Source organism: Cephus cinctus, unplaced genomic scaffold (assembly GCF_000341935.2).
Source record: "Cephus cinctus unplaced genomic scaffold, Ccin1 Ccin1_scaffold0709, whole genome shotgun sequence".
Lineage (NCBI taxonomy): Eukaryota > Metazoa > Arthropoda > Insecta > Hymenoptera > Cephidae > Cephus > Cephus cinctus.
The window spans coordinates 1,297,053-1,318,844 of record NW_014333329.1 but is presented as its reverse complement, the minus strand read 5'-3'; the positions used below and the strand labels follow the sequence as shown (position 1 = coordinate 1,318,844).

The 21,792-nt window shown below is 44.3% G+C and overlaps 1 protein-coding gene across 12 annotated transcripts in view; it reads right to left on the bottom strand.

Moving 5' to 3' along the window:
* The window catches only part of LOC107270218 (homeotic protein ultrabithorax), a 136,052-nt gene that overhangs the window by 44,965 nt on the left and 69,295 nt on the right, over window positions 1-21,792 (bottom strand). For 6 of the 12 annotated variants that reach the window (XM_015745027.2, XM_015745028.2, XM_015745025.2 and 3 more), the window contains one exon: window positions 12,450-12,857. In XM_015745027.2, coding sequence (XP_015600513.1) covers window positions 12,541-12,857 — 317 coding nt within the window. In that variant the 3' untranslated portion in view covers window positions 12,450-12,540. Of the gene's footprint in view, window positions 1-11,057; window positions 11,479-12,449; window positions 12,858-21,792 lie in introns of those variants that run through there. The other 6 variants (XM_025087616.1, XM_025087617.1, XM_025087618.1 and 3 more) reach the window with 4 other exon arrangements.

The window sequence follows — 21,792 nt, the reverse complement described above, 5'->3', positions numbered from 1 at the left end:
TCTCTCTCTCTCTCTCTCTCTCTTAATAATACCTTTTTTTTTCTATATATATACATACATGCATATATGTATCCTCCTGAGCCCCCCCTCACTCTCTCGCCTCAACGGCGACTCTCACGTGGCGTGGCGCGCCAAACGGACCGCGACCAAATATCCTCCAAAAGTAGAAACACCGTTACTCATCCTTAGAGAGAACGCGAAAAAGTTGTTTGTCCTGCATCCCCCGGCTCGTCGGAGCGAAAGGGGAATAGGAAAGATTTCAAACTCTTGGCAAACCCGGCCCATTTTACGGCCACAGCGAGATACTCGCGCCAGCCGCTATCTTACACACCCCATACTCATGCTGCTGTCTATAGCGAACAATATAGTCGTATACTCATCCCCTAGCGGTACGATTATGATTTTCCTACCCTCTGTCACAATCTTACGGTAGAACGGAATATAGAAACGTATATATGCCATATATACACATACGTAATATATAAACATAGTTTCATGTACCGCCTTACGCAGATCCATTAATTTCCTTCTGTTACTCCGAGAGATACCCTACTATTTAATGAGAATATTTTAATGCGTGCGAAGTGCCTAGTTTCTCGTTTTCAGACTGTAATACCATTCGTATCACGTTCCAGGACAAAAGTGGCGCATGGCCAAAGTTTCGAGTTTCCATTCCCGAATTCGACGGGGCCCGTATCCGGCCAACCTTGAAATTGTGTCAGAACATAGAAAACTGGTCTCGGGAGAGCAGGGACTGCGTCTCGCAGTAAAAAGAATTTGCTAAGGTTAATGGGAGATGGTAGATATATAACGCGGAGTGAGATAAACGAGAGAGACAGAGACGAATGGTAACGAATTAGATGCGACGGCGCCTGTACAAACATCGCGCACTGTGTAAATTTAACTAATTAAAGATTCACAGCAGACGGAAGGCAAGACGGCACTCGCCTTGCAGGGGAATGAGTTCTGTGCTTACTTGCGACGGTATACTCTGCTACTGTTTATACGTACACATGCCAGTACGCGTGTGCTCTACCTATATAGGTATAAATGTTGTTTGCACAGGCTTGCGTTTCATTTACGTCGTAGTTTGCTTTTCGGCCTAGAGACACTCTTCCCGCGCTTCTCGCTTTGCCTTGCCTCTTCCCGGACTTATACGCGACATGCTTGGTACTTTGGTACGGACGACGTTCCTTCGCACATTTGTCAGGATTTCAAAGCAGCTAGACTTTTTAAGCCGCAATAAATTCCTTCTCGGCCGTGCGCGCGCACTTTCGACATCTAAGCACGCTAATGGCTCTTTCTTTAATAATAAAAAGGAATTCCGAGACATCCGCGAGGTTCGAATCAAAATAATACGATAGCTCGATGCTAATTTACCCTACTAAAAAAACGTTACTTAACAACAGAGTACTGCGGTCACATAAAACTTCATTGCAGTCTTAACCAAAAATCATATACCTCGTCCAAGTTATCGTATGGTACGGTTACGTAGCTCGCAAAGTCCTTGTGAAAATTCTCGAGACTTGGTAGACTTGCAGCAAGAATGCAGCAGTATGCGCTGGGATAGAAAAACTAAATGGAGAGTCGTCTAGGTACGAGATCGTCGGGAAGTAGAAGAGTAGGTGGGGATGAGCACGGAACGGTTATTATCTATCGTTCTCGTTACCACAGGTTGCTCGTAAACCGGCCGCATCAGGGGATGGGACGTTAGGTTAGAGCGTGGGGGCATAGGTAGGTACAGATTATACCCACCCCTGGTACGTTTCCCGCATATACCCCTATAGTCTCATACCCTGATCCCATCGTATAGTCCCGTAGTCCCGTAGCCCGTACTGGAGGTATAACCCTCTGAGCAACCCCTACTGCCACTGGTTATTATGGGGAGGGGGTGTGAACGGACGGCTGCGTCGAGGGGGCAGTTCCGAAACCTCGGTCAGGGATTCACAGCGTTGAACTAGCCCTGCCCGGAAGCTGATGCCAATGGCACCTCCCTCCCACGGAATTATAGTTTTCTACCCTGTTCTCTCTTGGGTCAGATAACGCTTTCCCTATTGTAAAACCCTTCGAATGTGTCGCGCAATAATAAAACCACTGAACGACGCCATTCGATTTATTTAGAATCGATGGAATTTACTGGCAAGAGGTTGTTCAAGATATTTATGAATCGATGCAATAAATAATTCGATAGGTTCAATGAACTGTTATGGTACACAAAAAGATTCAATTGAGTCGTAAACGCGGTTTTGTATACTGCTTTTGTATAATGATTGAGAGTGAAACAAAAGAAGACGTATATCATCGAATTGGACACAAGAGAGTATATATATCTATATATGTACGTACGCGGCAGGCTAATAATCCCACAGCTTCGCGAAGATAGTCAAACGGCCGGCACTTAGGTTATGTTAAATGCGACAGCGTGTGCGAGGACGGGAAAGGCGTGCAGTGGGACTGCAGTGGGATGCAACGGGACGCAACGAGATGCAACGTGGGGGCCCAGGGCGTTGGATTGAGATCGAGTCGAACTTTTTATCAGGGCGTAGTGCATGAGCGCGAATTGCGCGTAACCCCCGCGGGGCAACAGGGCTGTCGCGACAGGGGGCAGCACCGACACCGCAGCGATACTGTGGTGTGTAGTGCAGCGAACAGCCGCTGCACCAGAGACCATAAATCTCCGGGGATATAGATGGCTCTAGTGTCGCGTGAGCTGCAACCTACCCCATGCGGGGTGCCGTGGAACGCCCTCCGATCCTATCCCTCCCCTGTATACCCATACTCCACCCATTTCACCAAACTACCGACGTCCCTGCCGAATTACCGGAATACGTATCCGTTGAAAGACGCACAGAACGTCGGAGTTAGATTTTTCCACCGCGAAGCTACGAATTCAAATCAGCGTGAAGTGGTAGAATTCTTGAGATATATTTATGGCTTGTAACGTGTCTCATTTAGGTAAGCAGCGATTTGGCATGTGAGGATTGATGAAAATTTTCACTCTGTACGATTAGATCGTATATATTCCTTAGAAGATGTTGGACGGTAAGGCAAGAGTATAAACCCGCAGAATCCATTTCTGGCATACGTACGATATATCTCATTTTTATTAAAAAAAAAATATATACTATATATGTCAAAGTGCGCCGTCGTAATTTCACCAGAGTAATTTTACTCGTGCGAGTAAAATACGTTTTATTTATGTATTTTTTTATTTCCAGATTCAAGAAGAAATCATCCGCACAAAGATCTGCCTATATTTCCGTTCTGAAGCACGGAGCATCCTGAGCGCGATCTACCGTAAGTAAAGGTGCCTTTTCAACCTATGGAAAAGAAGAAGGGCTTGGCGCGTATGGTGTGCCGTGCCCCCGCAGCGCTTACAGCGCAGTTTGCCGACGTAGCGTCTGAGGAAAATATTACTGTATCTCTTCATGCGGTGATATCGCAAGGCTGATGTATTGCCTTAGATATTTTACAACCACACGTGCTCGAGGGCGCGCGTTCGGTATGTATAGAAGTGCAGATATCTTCGCCGCTGTGGCGAGAGCCGTAGCGTTCATGAGGACTGCTGGGATACCTATACCGCGGAGCGCCCTGCGGAGCCAGAATCACCATCATGTTGGTACGATTCCAGTGTGGGAGTTAAAACGAGTACGAAGCGTACCAGGGGCCAGAAAGTCAGAAACCCAGCCAACCAGCCAGTCGGCCAGTTTGCCAACCAGCCAGCTATCCAGCTAGTCAGCGAGCCAGCCAGCCAACTAGCCAGTCAAAGCGAAAGGAGCGAGAGGAGGCTGATGATGAATCACCCGGCAAAAGTGTACAAGCAGGGTGAAGAGAATCAAGAGAGAAAAGCAATAAAGGGTGGAACGCAAAAAATCTTCTACGTCGGATGAACGCGCTAGACCGAGTCACTAACTGACTTATCTCCTTGGTCCAAGACACTTTTGTGCCCTTGAGCAACCTTGTCAACTATCTTAGCCCCGTTATCTGATGCGTGGATAACCGATCCCTTGTAAGTACCTCGTAAAACCTTAGATCGATTCCAAATACAGACTCTGACAGCGTTACAGTAATACACTATAAATCAATGGACATACGTAAAATATAAATTAAGATTCCTTTGTGACTATTAATAACGAACTCTCGGGGGTACTAAAAGTTGAATCGTTGGATTTTAATCGACTACAGGAAATTTCGACAGTCTATCAAGAAGCCAAGGTGAATCGGTTGAAGAAAAATTCTATTTTTCCCGCGGGTATATCGGCACCGGGACCAAGATGATATACCAGAGAATGGGATATGGGGATGAAGTGTATACTTTCTATGAAAAAGAAATTGGGTTCGTGGCAGCGTGCAGAACGGAAGGGAAATAAAGAAGTTCGGTATCATCAAAGTGGAGTGTACAGTTTATATAGAAGTTGTGTTCGCTCGGTCACGGGTAATGGTTTTATGAGCGTCAAGGGTGATATAAAGAAAATGAAAAACACCAGTGCTGCCAACATGCACGGCCTCGGCATATAACTAACTACGTCGTGTCCCCTCTTTCTCGCCTCTACTTCTTAACTTATATAGGAGCGAGACTATCCTCTCTCTTGGCCCTCGCGCCGCTTACTCCCCGCGGAGTGTATCACAATTAGCTAGCAAACCTCCTCCAGCCCCAAAGTTGGCTACGCAGTAGCACCCTCTCCCCACCCTTTATAAAGCTGCGCTTCCTTGGAATCCCCGAGTATAGCAACCCCTCTATACTAAAGAGTCCACCCGAAGCCGCAGGAACTGGAAAGCTTATTCCAATATTACGATGAATAAGTACAAAACTATATATATATACAGTTATAGCATATTAATATAGCCACGTGCGTACTAACCCAAAACCAGCATTTGTGATATGCTTGTGTTAAGTTTAGGCACCGTACACACCGTGATGAACTTTTTTTTTTCCTCCGACACTGGCAGCGTAATGAGGTAGTATTAAATTTAAACGTTGCACGGATGTGCTGGAGATTGCTTTTGGCTGCGAAGAAGATACAGCGACGAAGAAGACGGAAGAGGACGAAGAGAGAAAGTGAGAAAATAAAAGATGAAAAATTATAAGCTACGTGTCTTGGGGGAGATTTAAATGCTGGAAGTCATCAGAGTGGGAACGGAGACGTTCGTTCCTCTCGACTTTATGTAAATCTTAAAAAGAGTAACTATGGGAATTGAAACGTGTCTACATTTATGTATGCACATCAGGCCAAAATATTTTAAGGTAATTTCTTTTTCAATTTTTTTTTTTCTAGAAGCTCTCAGCCGTTAAACTTGATAAGTGACGACGATATCTCACGCGTATAGACGGATTACGCAGTGCAAATCGAATGTCGCAATCAATTAAGTCACCGCAATAAAATTAATGAAAACGTGTACTAAGCGTATGCTCTGCTAACCGTGGTTCATTCATGTACTGATTTGTATGAATAAATGATTTAGCACGCTTTTATATACGTGCAAGACTACTATGTACGATATTTTTGTACGCGACACGAATTGACCCCAGGCGCCATCTAGTGTTACGAGGACTTTCGCAATTGCACAGCACAATTATAGGATTGATTGAACTGATCGACTCTTATCGTTGGTAATTACTGACGGGGACCTTATAAGCTTTGCTTGTAATGACAAATAACGGACTGCGCGTGTGTGCCACATGCGTATATCTATATACTCGATAGGCCGAGTGCTAAGCGGAGCGTGTAATGCTCGCTGCTTGCATACCACGTGAGATAAGAGTATAAAAGAAGTGACGTGTTAAAAAATTGTCCAACGGTACGATTAATGGCCAGGGGATGGAATGCAAAATTATCGAAGCAGAGTTTGAACCGCTGTCACATGTAATTCCTTCGATGGACAATCGTAAAGTTTTTTTGCATAAACGGATAATACGTGCTTAGAATACAGCGTGACCCGTACGTAAGTAAAGTTTTCGTTAAGAAAAACTAACATCCTATAAAGCTCCCAATACGATCATAACAAGCATCGTTTTTTCATTACACAAAATAATTTTTACGGTTTCGAGCATATTTTTTATTCTCAAACGTTTCTCATAACACTTTTAAACTTCCCGTCTGTAGTTTTTTCCCTTTGGAAAATGAATTTCGATTTTCTACTTGCAATGATCGGAGATCGGATAAAAACGTCACGACAGCGCCTCTGTCGGGATTTACGAGAAGTTCAAGGAGAAACTTTACGTCACTGTAAAGGGGCAGCGACCGGGTTCGATTTAAAAAAATCTATACCTCCCCCCCCCCGCCACCCCCATCGTCAAACCCATTCTTCTCCCTCGCCAACCCACGTTAATTTCTCATTCCTTCTCACTTGATCTTTCTCGGGTTCTATCTACGGGCCGGAAGGGTTAGGTTAGGTGGGGAAGTACGAGTACGGGAAGGAGATAGTAATTGAGATCGTTTCACGGCTCCTTAAGGGGGATAATCGAATTATCGGCGCGCACTGTATATTAAGTGGTTACGTAAGATAATTCGGCAACGTCGCAGACGCCATGACGGTGCCACCGGGATAAGACGGTATCGGTAGACATGTCGCCATGTGTGTAGTTTACGAGTGCGAGTGTATGGTGGAAATACCCAACGGCAGAAGAGAACCGGGTGAGAGCGTATGCTAGGCACTGGCTAGCTGAGTCCCGAAAAGAGAAGAAAAAAAAGTAGGGGGAAGAAAAAAAAGGAACCTGGGGGGAACCTTAGGTTTCGTGTTGTGAGCTCTAGCCAGCTTGCGTTGTTGCATTCAGGCCCGTTCCACTGTACCCATCCTCCATTCCATCCCAGTGGGAGAAACCGAGATGGCGCTACGAGTCTTCGTTTCTCGCAACGCCCTCTCTGTCGTGCATTTGTTACCTCGCTATTTCTGTCTCCTTCGCTCCTTCGCTTCTTCGCTCCGAAGCTCAGGAGGGATTCTGGGAGTTTTTAGAGTGCGTCCCCTTCATTGTTGTGTAAATGCGAGGGACCAATGGCGCCGCTAGACCGGGTACCTATTACTCGTTTTTAAATGCTAATACCTACCCGTCGGCTAGCCACCAGATTCTACTCGTTTCATGCCCAGCATCCCACTTTCCACTCACCCCGCGTTGGTAGACCGTGCGAACTTGTGACATTACGTACGCGCAATTAATGTCCCCCCCGCGGGCGATCGATACGACAAACTTAGGAGTAATAAAGCTGAATTGGATGGAAAGGAGGAATATTGCTGGATATGGAGATTTACTGGGGTATCATTGCGATTCTCTTGAATTGAAGCTAGTTTCAAACGGATTTTTCCATAGCTTCGTTATATGTATACGTATAGTATATGCACTGTGAGTAATGGGAATACGGATAGCAAGCACTTCAGTTTGAATCTCTATGTATTTGGATGTAAGCGATGCCAAAGTTATAGGATCATAACCTAAGTATATCGGAGAGAAGACGGTTCAACTTTTACGTGGTAGCCAACGTCGTAAATTCCATTTGCCACGATGAACTCTCAAATATGGTGCACACATTTTTAATGAAACCCACCGCTTGCGATTGAATTTTTAACTTTACTTTTTAATAAAACGTCGCTCCGGATGTTACGGTACAAAAGGGTGATATATCGAGGCCTACTTAAGTGGTTAGGTACGTAGGAAAAAGTCCTATCTCTGCAGTCTTGTGTTTCAGGGTAGACTTGTTGTCTTAACTTAGACATTGGAGCGTTTAAAATATACAGTGACCGGAATGAATTTGGAGCTTTGTTACTTTTTTGTTTGATTAAGATAACCTTGCGTTTCGTATAAATTACTGTAAAAGGAAGATTTCGTGTCGTGTTACCCGACGGACAAAATGGGCAGGGTGTTATTTTTCAACGTTGAATGATTCACCCTGCATAATATAGAGAAGTCTAGTGTATGCGCAGTATGGCGATACGTGAGACATAACAGCGCGATCTAGCGGATAATCGCTCAACTCATAGGCCTCCCCACCACTGTGGGCACACAGTACTCCCCACTCCAGGTATAAAACCGAGCCAGGCGGCAAAGGCGTAGACTCTACGATGTTTCAAGTGGTATCACCTAATAACGACGTTCATAAATGTCACGATAAAATCAACAAAAGAGATTTATTAATAGTCGTTACGGACGGCGAAAGGCGTAAAATGGTAATGAAGCGCAATCAAAACAAATCGTAGAACAGCGAGAGTGCGCTCGATAAACCGTTACACGAGCAGGTGGATAAAGGTCCAAAAAGAGAAGTATACAAATTCTTAAACGATTAATGCACGTAGAGATAATATAAGAATTCGTATGTAAAATGGGCATAACGAAAAGTCAAATTGCGTATGAATTCTATGGATAATAAATAATTTTTGGAAGGCATAAAAAGGGGTAAGTGGCCAGAAGACGAGTATTATGAATTATAATTAGGCCAACGCGTGAGCGGCGATACGAGAAGATGATACAAAGTTCAAGTTTGGTGGTATACATGTCTCTATGTGGTCCATTCATGGTAGGTCAGGGTCTGATTGCAGGAAGGAAGCAGTTAGGCCCGGTTAAAGTCGTTAAGTCAAGTTTACGAGGTGTTACCGGGAGCGTAACCTGTAAATCTCGAAGCGGGCGGGCGCGTGCCAGTGGCCGCTCAGTCGGAGACTCAAAAGAGAAGGGATAATGGTTATACAGAGAGAAGTAAGGAAAGATAGAAGACTAAGAAGTACTCCTGCCACGAGCGCCTTTATGGATCGTAAATGTCTTCTTTTACAACCTATAAAGATCCCCGACCTACGTTTGACGGGAAGCCGACATCAATCTGTCGAAATCAGGTTTTACTGCGTAATAAAGACCGAAAGGAAATTTAAGCTTTATTTTGACTCGGCAATAATATTGCTCGTTCATGCGTACACACGTGTATAATGTTAGCGGCTTATCGACAGTTAGGGCAGTACGCATCGAGTGAGAATAAGGACGAAGCATATATGACCGTCGTTGGCTCAGAGTGGCTAACAATAAGAACTAAGAATGGAGAGAAGGCTATATAGTCGCGTCGATAAAAACAAACCATAAAGCGCGTTACGGACGATCATTGAACTAACAAGTGAGACATCAGGCTTAGATGGTAGCAGAGCACACTTTGAATTAGTGGCGTACCGATGGAGAGTCGGTAAGGTAGATAAATTCAGTATCGACCCATAACGAGAGACCCTTACTGCCACCTGTCGGTTCTATAGTTTACTAGTAAAGTAGTCCCGCGCAGTATTACACGTCGTAAAACGTATTTCCACGATTTCATAGGTAATTTCATCGCGACTTGCACAATTCTCTGTGAGTCTGGCGTTAGTCGCTGGGTCGGAAACTCATGGAAAGTAGTAAAAACGTTCAATGAATTTCTTGAAGATTACGTTAAAATTGTCTCGTCACACAGACCAGCCCTTGCTTATTGCTCCCGCCTTCAGACCACGCCCACAAACCTGAGGAGGGTGAGCAGCCATAACTAAAGCAAACGTTGTTATCACCGCTAGATGGCACTGCCACTCCATAATTCCTACGCTACTTCATAACTGTCTCCCGTCGAGAGAGGAATCTCGCTTGGATTTTTAACCTCCCGGCAAGCAAATTAATCGCATTAGCGCGAGGGGATTGTAATTGACACATATCGATGCAACGATTTACTACGAATCCTTCATAACCTCAGTGGCAATCTGCCGACGAACCAATTGAGATTATTACAAATCGGTACAATTTCATTAGCTTTCAAACTGTCTTTGCGATTCGGTGTCTCGGTCGAAGACGCCGAGAAATATATTATTCCTGGAGGCTTACCTAACACACATGGAAATTCCGTATTAGCATCCATCAATAAATTTTTCCTAATTTAAGCCTAACGACTAGGTAGCTGTATCCGGTTAACTCTCGATTATTTCTCGTCATCAGGAAATTCTAACCAATCATTCTCGTTGTACAATCATTCGAAAGGCAACCGGTTCTGTCAGTAAGTAGTACTTAAAACGTATATCATTCACTCGAGCCAATACTCAATCTCTAACCGATCTAAATATCCCATTCGAACTTGATATTGCTATCATTATTTAAATCTGCCCTTAAAATTCTTCTAATGACATCAAAATTAATTACTGTTCTTAAAACGACACTCGTAAATGCATCTATTATTTTAATCAGTCGTTTCCGTCCTATCCTCTACTTCACTTTATTTTTTCACTACTCAGATTTATCTGGCATTACTACACACTCGGAAAAGCATAGAAATTATTATGTAAGCCGAACCACAGCCTCTCTTAATCCAACTCAGCCGTCTACGCACGAATAGTGGGGTTTCCACAAAATGGCCAATAATATCAACTTACTACCATAAAGGAAAACGACAGCCATTGCGCACGAATATGGCTCAAGTGGCCGGTCCCGGGCACTCGTTAAACCACATTCAAGGGGGCACCTGTACCGTATTTGAATGGACCACTAACTTGGCAATGGCTGCCCCCTTGATTATCTTACAGGATTGTATGGCTGTCGACAAGCCCATAAAAATTACTTGAATGGGAGAAATTTAATTTGACGTTTGGACCACGGATTTTATGGCGGCTCATTCAATCGATGTATGCGCCTTTAATTTTCCCTTTATACCTGTACAGAAACAAACTGGTAACGACCTAACCAAAGGAAAGTAAAAAAGAAAAAAAAATGAGTAATGCCCACAGCACACTGTACCATACCTATATACGTACTACCACAGCCCTTCCAGATTTACTCTCATAGTCGTGCCTCGTATCTCAAGGTACTTTTTACACAGTGCATTCGTCACGAAGCTCTATTTACCATACGCCGGATACATAGTCGTTCCTCTACCCTATGATTCGATCTAGCAGTAAAGAAAAAAAATTTTTTATTTTCTGTATTTCCATGAAAATATCGAAAATCATTCACGGTACGTATTTTTGATTAAAATTTTTTTTCAAATTCAAAATTATTACCAATTTTTTTTTATTATTAGTTTAGATTAAATTTTATGTATGTATGTATTTATACAAAAATACCCATATGAATATACAAATTTTCAGAGTCTGGTAGCTGCTCCAAGTTCAGAAAAGGAATGACGTGCCACGCGTTGGTATAGGTGGATAAGCACGCTTATTTCGGGGTTCAAAGCTGTTACACAAATCAAGGCCTAACCGGTGGAGAAACGTTCTTTTTTTTCGGTGAGGAGCCCGGCGAAGTGTCGTTATTTCTGAAAACATCTGGAAGCAGCATCCACTTCCGAAGACAGGGCACCGCCGTTCCTGGAATGCGCAATGCACTACGGTGCCGTTGGTATCGTTCCTGCGACAGAAGGTGTCTTTTCCCTTTTCTCCTATTTTTTCCTCCTGCTTACTGTTTCGAGACCGCTTTTTTTTTTGCTGCCAAGCAAAACATCCCATAGAGGAAGAACGAGACAGAAGACGTAGAGAAAGCGTCGGGAAGGTCGAATATAACTTTTTATAATGAGAACGATATTTCTTAAATATATATATATAATATATACACATATACGAAAAAAACCCTACAATTTTCCAAAATGAACAGTAGACTTTCTCGAGTGAAAGTGCACCGGACAATGGAACAGAAGGTACAAGAAAAAAAAAAAATAAGATAGCGTTACGAAAACCTCTCAAATGGGTTTTCGGTATTTTATTTTTTTCGGCCTTTCCCATTTTTTCTTTCTTTCCTTTCTACCTGCAAAAACTTTCTACTTTCCTTTCCCCGTCGCGAATAACACAGGCGATACAAAACACTAAAAAAATTGTTCTGCCACTTTCCTCGTATAACACAAAAGTATAATCAAATTTAAAGTTACTCAAATTAAGTGTATATATATATATATATATATATATATATATATATATAGTTATTCTCTAATACGATAGTTGCATAAGTTAAGTGTAAGTAGTGTATAACGATAGTTATACTTGAAATTCCTTAATTCAAAAAAAAAAAATTAAGAAAAATAAATTTTCCAAAGACACGTTCAATTCACCACCCACAGCACGGCAAGGATGCAGAAATTGAGAGCACGTTTCAAAAGCAGCAAACGTTTCGGGCTGTAAAAGCAATGACACAGTCTGCAGCACTATCTGTTTTTAGGTACGTGTTTATTGCAAGCACGGTGCATACGAATGGAACAAGTTAGCGAATTATGAAGGCACGCTCGGTCGCGGTCTAGTCTCATTAGATATGCCGTTCGAAGATAGTTTTACAGGGTGAACGCTCGATGAATAGCAAGAGGTATGCTTTGTGTATTTCACCCCTGAGAGAGAAAGAGAGATACAGAGCGAGAGAGAGGACGGCACCGCGTTAGCAAGCATCCGTATGGAAAATAGCAGTCCGTATATTTTATTAAGAATCAGAATGAAGTGGGAAAAAAGTTTGCGCGTTAACGAATAAGATGCAATAGCCAAGGACTCACCTTAGTATAGCTGTGTACATTGCGGTGCTAGCAGAGGGTGGTGTGGATTGGCGGCAGGGTGGTCAGGAGGGCTCCGGTGCAGGGCGTACCCCTAGTTACCCCCTTCGGGTCCTCCGCCACCCCCTTGCTGTTGATGCGCGGCTGCGGCTGCCGCCGCTGCGGCCTTCTGTGCCTGAGCCTGTTTCTCCTGCTCGTTCAATTCCTTGATCGCCTGTATTTCCTTCTTCAGTTTCATCCGTCGATTCTGGAACCAAATTTTAATCTGTCTTTCCGTCAGGCAGAGTGCGTGTGCCATTTCGATCCGCCTCCGCCTGGTGAGGTAGTGGTTTGTGTGGAATTCCTTCTCCAATTCGAGGGTCTGGTAGCGCGTGTAGGTCTGGCGGCCGCGCCTGCGCAGCCCGTTCGCTCCTGAAAGTTCAAAAAGAGAGAAATGGTCAAGCAATGTAAAATAAGACAATTTTGTTATACGTGGAACTAGTTAGGCTACTTCGTTTGGCTTATCGGCACGAGAAACGTATACGAATACGTTTACGTTACTGGGTATCGTGTGAGTATACTAATGGGGATACGGATAAGAATGCGTGTCGCAGTCATTAAATGCGAATTACTTGGAAAATCTACTTATAGTAAATTATAGTAGCACCCATCCAGAGACGAACATATATCGTACAATATAAATTCGCTTATCACCAGAATTTTCATTGTTTCAATTTTTCATTTGATTATATAGATGATTAGATAAAAATTCGTACAGTCTTTAGAGAATATCTCTGAATATTATTTGACAATGATATTCATACAGATACAAACGATAGTAAAAAAAATTTTTCGCGCAAACGAACCCGAATACCTACGTACGTATACACGAGTTGCAGCCCATACAAGCAGAAGTGAAACTTTTCCCAGTCGCCAGTGTACAGACGTGTAAATGGTTTTAAATAAAGTGTAGTGGAGTCGCAGTGGCGGAGAGAGTATGCTAGAGGGTAGGTACTGTTGAACAGCCACTTGGGTACAGTAGTGGAATAAGCCCCGTTGGGGGCGCAAGCTCACCTTATCGGCCGTTACTGCCTCGTAAAACCCCCGTTTCACCTCTGCCATTGCCGGCACTGTATATATACTACACCAGCCCCTAGCACACTACCTTTCACCCTGTTCCCCGGTACATACCATATAGTGAATAAACTCGTATAGCTATACACTAAGTTATATCCAAGCGTTGAAGATTCCTGTTTTCACATTTTTACAGTAACAAAGAATCACATTTCAGGGTCGTTACACGAGTATTACAGTAAAATCATCGGAAGCTAACGATTTCTTCGTCAATGTAATATAGGGTTAAACTATGACTGGTTTTTGCTCAAAAATGACGTGCCAAGTGGGTTGAAATCATAACGAGGGGGCAAAACACGAAAATCATCCCCCAACAAACAGCCGATATCTATATAGCAATCTATTATTGGCAGTGTGCGAAGTCTCGCCGTAGCCTACGGCGAGCGTGGAGAGACGAGAGTGAGAAAGAGTGGGACAGACTGACCGCGGAAGTTGCATCACACACGCGAAACAGAGTTCATATCGGCGTCATGTTTATTATCGCGACGTAATCAAGTGGCCCGGCGCCCGGCGCCCAACGGGCCACCCTGTCCCTCACCCTGGTCGCCACCCCATGATTCTCATTCCAGGTCGCCATGCTCGCGGCTCAGTGTGGGGTAGGAGTTATGGCGCGGCGTTTATAAGGGTTATTTGTCACACAGCCTGCTAGGGGTGCCTTTCTCTTCTCTCTCTCACTCTCTCTCTCTCTCTCTCTCCTTCTCTCTCTTCCTTCTTGCCTCACCCTTAGTGGCCGTTTGCTCGCGACCAACCCCCGTCCTCGTGTCTCGGGGTCTCCACCTTGCAAAACGCCACCGCCGTTAGGGGTCACAAGCGATAGACTCCCGAACTTATAAATAAAAGAGGGGGTGGTTCTCCCAATTAAGCCGCCCTCATACGTCTCCGCAAAGTAGAAAATGTGACAGGCTCGCGACCCTCTCTTCTACTTGCGCTCGCCATCCACAAACCCCGACTTATTCTTTCTCTCCCTTTTCCCCCCTCTCACTCTCTCTCGCTCTACTTTGCTCCCGTTCCCTTTGCCGGAGGTGCGCGCGCATCTTTCTAGAAGCATGTCTGAGGCTTTCCTACGCTTTCTTTTTCGGAGAACTAAGAAGAAGCGTGCGTGGCTGTTTAACCAAGAGGGTGGATAAATTTCGCGGCATAGTCGTGAAATGTGTTTCATCCGAGGGGCGTAAGAACCGGGAGAACCGGGAGTAAGAGAGGGTGGCCGAGCGTGCGCGCGTTTAGAGGAAGGAAATATATTTGAACGTTATTCATGCATTCCTTGAAAAATGCCCTCGCGTATTTCGTTGAAAGTTTTCATCCCTTCCTACGGTATACGCGGCTGAGAAAGAGAGAGAGGGAGGGAGACTGTAAAAAAAAAACCAGGAGAAATCGTTCCACGGATCCTTCGCTGCTGACGTGTATCCGGTAAAATCCGCACGTTTCCGCTTCGGGAAATCACTTTCCGATCGGTTTCTCTTATGCGGATGCTTTCAGCGCTCCAAGCAATCCTGCTATCCCGTTTTCAACCCTGTGGGGAGAAAATGTATTGGAAATGCAATTGTTCGGCTACGTTATCGCGTCGATGATACAATATGTCCCGTTCTTAATGCGAATTTCAAATATGGAAAAATTGCATGAAAAACTGTACTCGGGGATACTACTACTCTGTAGAGTTATGCAAGGGCAATATATTCAATGAAATTATATCGCAATTTGGATGAAAGTTGCGTTTGATTCAATATATTACGACACCAATGTTATATGCACTGACTGTATATCGGTTGCAAAAGTTCGCTGGACTAAAAATCAACAAAGGGATGAATTTCAAAATGGAGCAACGTCACGAAATAGAGAAAACGGCCGTACGGGGTAATCGGGCATTTTCTTCAAATGGCTGCGGCTCTTTCGTCGATGAAGGAAATCTGACGATAAGGGAGGATGCGAATACCAAGTTTCGACGTATTCCTCCCCATAAAAGGGGGTGGATTGTTGGCAACTCTAATAAGAAGAGCCAATACGTTGATTGCTGCCAGGGATTCTGGCTGGTATAACTCTACTCGCGGTTCGCAAAACACGATGCCAAAGCCACCCTTGGTCCACCCTCAACTCTCTCTCTCTCTCTCTCTCTCTCTCTCTCTCTCTCTCTCTCTCCCTCTCTCTCTCTCTCCTCCATAGCCCGCTATTCCCCAATACCGCACGAGGAAGAAGCTTATACAAGGAAAGCGGATCATACATGGGACCAATCAAATCAAAGTAAGTGAATTGCTCGGGATGGAATAGTAGAACCTCACGGGATTTACCGTGAGATATATTTCCTTTAGGCTTAATCTCGAAAGCCTACCCTCGTATGCCGAAGAGCTTTTTGTTTGTAAGATTTCTATGTACCCAATACGTCATCATCCCCTTTCAGCGAAAATTGCGATATCGCCGAACCGTAAGTTTCTTGCGATACCAATTTGTTACCAGATCGCTTCTCCTCTGCCGCAGGGTAGCCGATATACTTTACCATAATACTTTCTGGTAAGACAAATCCGTATGATATATAACATTTTTCGAAATGACTATACGTACCCCGTACAAAATATTTTATTTAATCGACCATCGGCTACCCCTCCAAAAATTGGATACGCAAACCAACAAATAAAACGACTAAAACTCTACGAAAATGAATATAAAATAAATCCATTTAGAATTTCTCATTGAATATGTATACCTGTCAAAACATAAACAACATAAATAATCGAGGGCAAAGAAAATCATATAAATAACAGCAGGATCCAGGGTCGGTACTGTTGTTAAAAAAAAAAAAAAAAAAATCAGTCGTCAGTTCATAAAACATCGAAATTAGCATCGCCAAGGGTGTCCGATCAAAGGCAACCATTTTACTATACTTTAAGCGACATCATGGAAATGGAACCATGGAAGCCGCAGGCAGTCCTAAGTGTTAGTGGGTGGTAAAGCGAAGGGGCGGATTTCCAGCTGGCCCTTGTTACCCCACATCCAGCCCTATATTCCCTAGCACGCCGGGTTACGGGCCTTGTCGGACAGCCGATATTTACGAGGGGCACGCATTTACATGAGGACCATCTCGAAGAAGCCAAGAGCAACCCCTTGCGAAGGTGTCGGCGGGAGCATCGCGTGCTTCCACTACGTGCGCGTTACAGTCGCCCATCGTTTCCCTACTTAGCCTCACTATAACTTATTAATTACGGTTGACTAATGCGTTCCAGCTGTGCCGCGCGGTATCCCCGGCAACTTTCTCCAACCTTTCTCCCTGGTAGCATCCCCCAAAGAGGAGAAGATCGGGCTGAAGAAGAAGAAGACGAAGGGGGGGGGGTACGGTGCGGAACCTCGAGGAATAGGTCTTCTACGGTATGAGGAAAGGAAAGCCCTGGCAGAGGACTTTACTCTACAGGGTGGTACAAGGGAAAGACGGGAACGGGAATGAGAGCCAGAGGGCTGGGAGAGCACAGCGCGAGGGCCGCAGGCAGTAACTCACGCCCCCGAGAGGATTACCTACCTTGGCAAGGCTGGAGGAGGGTATCCAACTTGAGCTACGGGCTTGCTGCGTAGCTACGCGTTTCTCATACCGAATGTCTCTCCTTTGCTCTCTTCTCTCTCGTCTCTCTCGTTCTGGGGCTCCCGAGTCACGGGCGGGTTTGTTGCGGCCGTCTTGCCCGCTATACCCACGCCTACTGGGACACCAGAAACCCGAAACTTACGATACGCGAACAAGGTTAAATCCTTGGATGCGTAAGGTGCTGCGCCAGGGGAGTATGTGAACGATATTATAAACCTGATACAATTTAGCTGAACTAGTACACATATAGTACCTATGCTATATATATACTTGGAATACGGAGACTTATAGTAGGTCTTATGGTACTCGAAAATTGACGGGTTAAGAGATATTTATGTATATTAGACTGGACGAAGTTGGTTTACGATGAGTTTAAGAAATTTGTATTTTTTAAAATAAATTTCACGCACGCGGACGCTGTGTAGAATTGTAGGAGGGCCATTTATTTCTAGCACTGGCCCAGCGAGTTATGACAGTACAATGTGCGCTTCCGTCCTTTGAACTTTACTGGCTTTGGGGACGAGTGCGTGGCGTCTTGGAGGGACCGGAACTCGCGAGATACTGGCGAGGATATTTTTAGATGCTGTATTAACGTGAGATTGAGCGAGATTGTCGTTAAGGTTTCACGGGTAACGTTAAGGCTAATCCACTTATGGCTTCACTCTATTCTTGAACTTCGTGACTGTTCTAACTTTAATGCTAGAGTTTCGGTACTTTTACTATAATGTAATTTAGTTGGGAAAAACTTCAATTGGCTGTATCATTACTTGCACTCTTGCTTAACACGGAATCTAGAAATTTGGTATTTATCAAACAATTCGTTTCGTTGTGCGATTTGTGTGCCTGTTTCGTCGGATTACAAAAATCGTCAATTTACGGTACCGAAACAGTGGTAAGCTCGACGCATTAACGCGTAATGGCCAACCAAATGCGCGGTTACATAAAATAATGACAAAGGTAGTAAAACCACAATGAATTATCACCTCAATTATTAAACTTGTGCTTTCAACGTATCCTCAAGGTTCCAAGGGCCAGGAAGACGTAAAGAAGAATTAGAGTAATCGCGTGGGTAACATTAACCAGCCGATATACTTTGCATTATTTTATATTACACCGAGAGAAGAAGGTCGGTTCACTTTATGAGATTACTTTGGTGATGACGATTCAAAGAAAAGATAAAACGAGGGAAGGTTCCAGCTGCGGAGGCGCGTGCTCCTCTCTGAGGTAAAAGATTAGAATCCTAAGCGGCTTTAAATCCTCGAGGTTGAGCATTGCGATGCCAGTGGGTGGATTTAGGTGTACTATAACCTAATCCACAGTTTTAATTGTCGTGTAGTCACATTTGTTCCATGTGATGTGAACGATCGTAGCGCGACTTTTCACGTAACTAATTGCATAGAAATGTCAACCTGATAAATGTCAGGTTCCTATATTCTGGTGCGGAATGTCGTCAGGTTGGCATGGAATAAGAAATACGATTCCAGGAAATAACGTGGAAGTCGAGTTCCGTCCGTACCAAATAGGGAATTATTCATCTTCTTATTCTTCAGCCTCTCGTCTGCCATTGCTCGTGCGTATGTAGTATTGCTATGTAGACACGTTGTAGTATTTCACAAGCGCGTAATTTCCCAGCGGACTTCCTACAACTTCGAACAGCCGACGGCTGAACTCTAACCAAACGATAGAACCAAGACATCCCCGTGCATCAAAATACTTGGTAATTACTTCGAATGTACTGTCGTTACAGATTCCATAGAAGATGCATAAAGCCAAAGCAAAACACGTTCACGTGTATTGCGAGACGATTCGCAAAATCCCTTTGGGATAACTTTTACGTAGTTTCAAATATGGCAAATTATATAAATTTCAATGTAACACCCAAGTGTGGCTTGGCTTGTGCTAATTATGAGAATTTCTCGAAGAGATCGCAAAGTAATTTAATTAACGCGAAGAGCCAGAAGTGTAGTCGGAATGACAATATACGTATAAGTATAGACATTCCGCGAGATGAGGAATAAACGTTGAAGATGAGTCCGGGGAAGTCCCGGTAACTGTAATAGTTATGCAAAGGCCAAACGAAACGGTGCGCAGTGCCATCTATGGGTGTGAAAGAGAATAGAAGGTCTCGAAGGAAGGACGTGAAAATAGAAGAAGAAAATATAAAAGGAAGGTACGAAGGAAAGACAGAAAGAAAGAGGCCACACGGTATATGAGAAGAGGTGGTCAGAGTCGAGGAAGGAGGAACGGAAAGTATATAAAAGAAGCAAGTAAAATGGTAGATGGTGGAGAAGATGGCATGCAAAAGAGGCTTTCGTAGGTAAGGGAACCGAGCCGGTTGTAAGGCGACACCTCACGGCACTCGAGTAGCCCGTCTCTCTCGCTCGCTCGGATGCTTCGCTCTCTCTCTCTCGCACCTCATCCCTCCCGAGCCCTCTTTGTCTGACGCAAGAGAGATTTCCACTGGCGCTTCGTAGGATCTTTTCGTCTCTGAAAAATTTGAAATGCAAGGCACGACGTACCCCACGGAGTACGTAGGCAGACTGAAGGGCTGGAAGGTTATAGGAAAGACGTATTCAGGTATAGAATAAAGAGTAAAGATAAAGGATGGGAAGGCAGGACGGGGTCGAGGATTTAAAAAGATGGCGGACGCATGCGCATATAGCTATAGTTCATCACGAACCATTATAAAAAATACAATTGACGCACAGGTGGGTAAAGTTCAAGACACCCTCTAACGAAAGGCCATCGTATATTGCTCACGTCGTTCTCGTTCGCATCTATAAACTCACACGTGACCACGCACACGAGTGGAAACGTGGACGGACACGAACAGCGGGCAACCAACCAACCAGCCATATATCTGCGTCCTAAAAGGAATTCCAGAATATATTTTACATATGCTTTATTGCCGCCTTATTTCCAACTCTATGGCACGGTCGAGTCGCATGCGCGCTTCCATACCCTGCACAAAGGGCCCACGGCAGTAGAGGCTAATGCAAAGCGGACGGGTATATACGTAAAAGTGCGTGACTACGTCTGAGGTTGTGCGTGTCAACGGCTATAGATAGGCAGCCATGCTGGCCGGTTTCAGACTCTAAACCTTATCCTCTTTTGCCCCTTTCTCCGTATACCTAACCATCTTTTACTTCATCTGCCTCGTCCCGTCTCTACCACCTTCGAGTCGCGTATCGTTCGCCGCTGATAATCCCATTTTGTTGGAACAGAAATGGACGACGAGGTGGACCAGGTATAGAGCGGAGGACCGCCCGGGACACTCCAGTCCTACTCTCTCTCTCTCTCTCTCAGCCAGATGGGATAATGGACAATACGAGTTATAAAATGGGCGACTGTGTGTGAGAATATTTTGGAATTTTTTTTTTTTTCCTAGGACATATGTCAAAATCAATTTTCTAGCCATAGGTTACTACGGCACTGCATGGAAGACACTTTTATTCGTGTTTGGACACTTGCTTATGAATTAGAGGCGGGGTCTTCTTCTCGTGCATCTTGTGAATCAACCAAATCGAAGACGAAGCAGGGTATATATATTTTTGGTACACTGTTTGAGGTTAAGGAGAGAAATAAGATAAGTGTGAATCGTTTACGTCGTTATAGAATCGTTCAATGGTACGTATATGTATGTGTATACATACAGTGGGAGGCACGTGCTTTCCCAAATGCATAATGACACCCGTCGAACCTCAAAGAAATAGCCTAGTGCACGAGATACCTAGTTCCAAAGGCGGTAGAGCAGTGTAACAGGCATAAATGCATAATGCATGCCTGCGTGACTGCATTCCGCTATAATGACTTAACTTGTAGCAGTTAACAAGTATCGGCTAGATGATTTGATAATTTGCAAGCGGGACTACGCTCGACCCCTTCTTGCCTCATGGGGTCCGTACGAGCCATGAAGGGCAGGGCCCCTCGGTATACGCCGGGTCCCGGCTCCACCAGAGCCCCGGGGGGGCCCGGTATCTATATACAAGACGACTGGGTGGGGAAAGCCGGTTCCACCGAGCAGGACGCCATCACGTTTCCTCGCAAGAAACTATGATTATAAGAGTTGGAATCGCGCTTTAAAAATTGGTTCACTTTCTTTAGAGTTGCAAGAAAAATTTGAAAAATATCACGCAGTACCGTTTCACCACCGAGGGAAATAGTTAACGAATTATATCACCGAGTGGCCTTACACGAGCGCTCTCTTTATAGACGTACGAACAGTAATGGCGTCTATGGAAGCCATTGACTTTCTTTCTCCTGCTCCTCGTCATCTTGCACCGATCTCTTAACGTATCTTCGTGGCGCACAAAATTTTCGTGTACTTCATTCCACTCACGTGCTTTGAGAACAGAATGATTTTTTTTTGCGAAAAAAAAATATAGAGGGAAATCGGACAAAATTCGGGGTCATTATTGATCGGCACCTTATTATGGTCATGGCCTCGGTTGCTCATCGTCGATTATATTGCGCGCGAAAATAATAATGAACTGTCATAAATCAGAAAAGTTAGGAAACTAGTTCCGCAGCTACTCCATTCGCCAATCGCCTGAGCGTGTGCGCGCGCATACTGGTTTGTTAAATGGGAATCCACTGCCAAAAATGTTCCACAACTTTTCTGGTAAATTAAAAAAAAAAAAAAAAAAAAAAAGCGACGTCGCGTCGGACCGT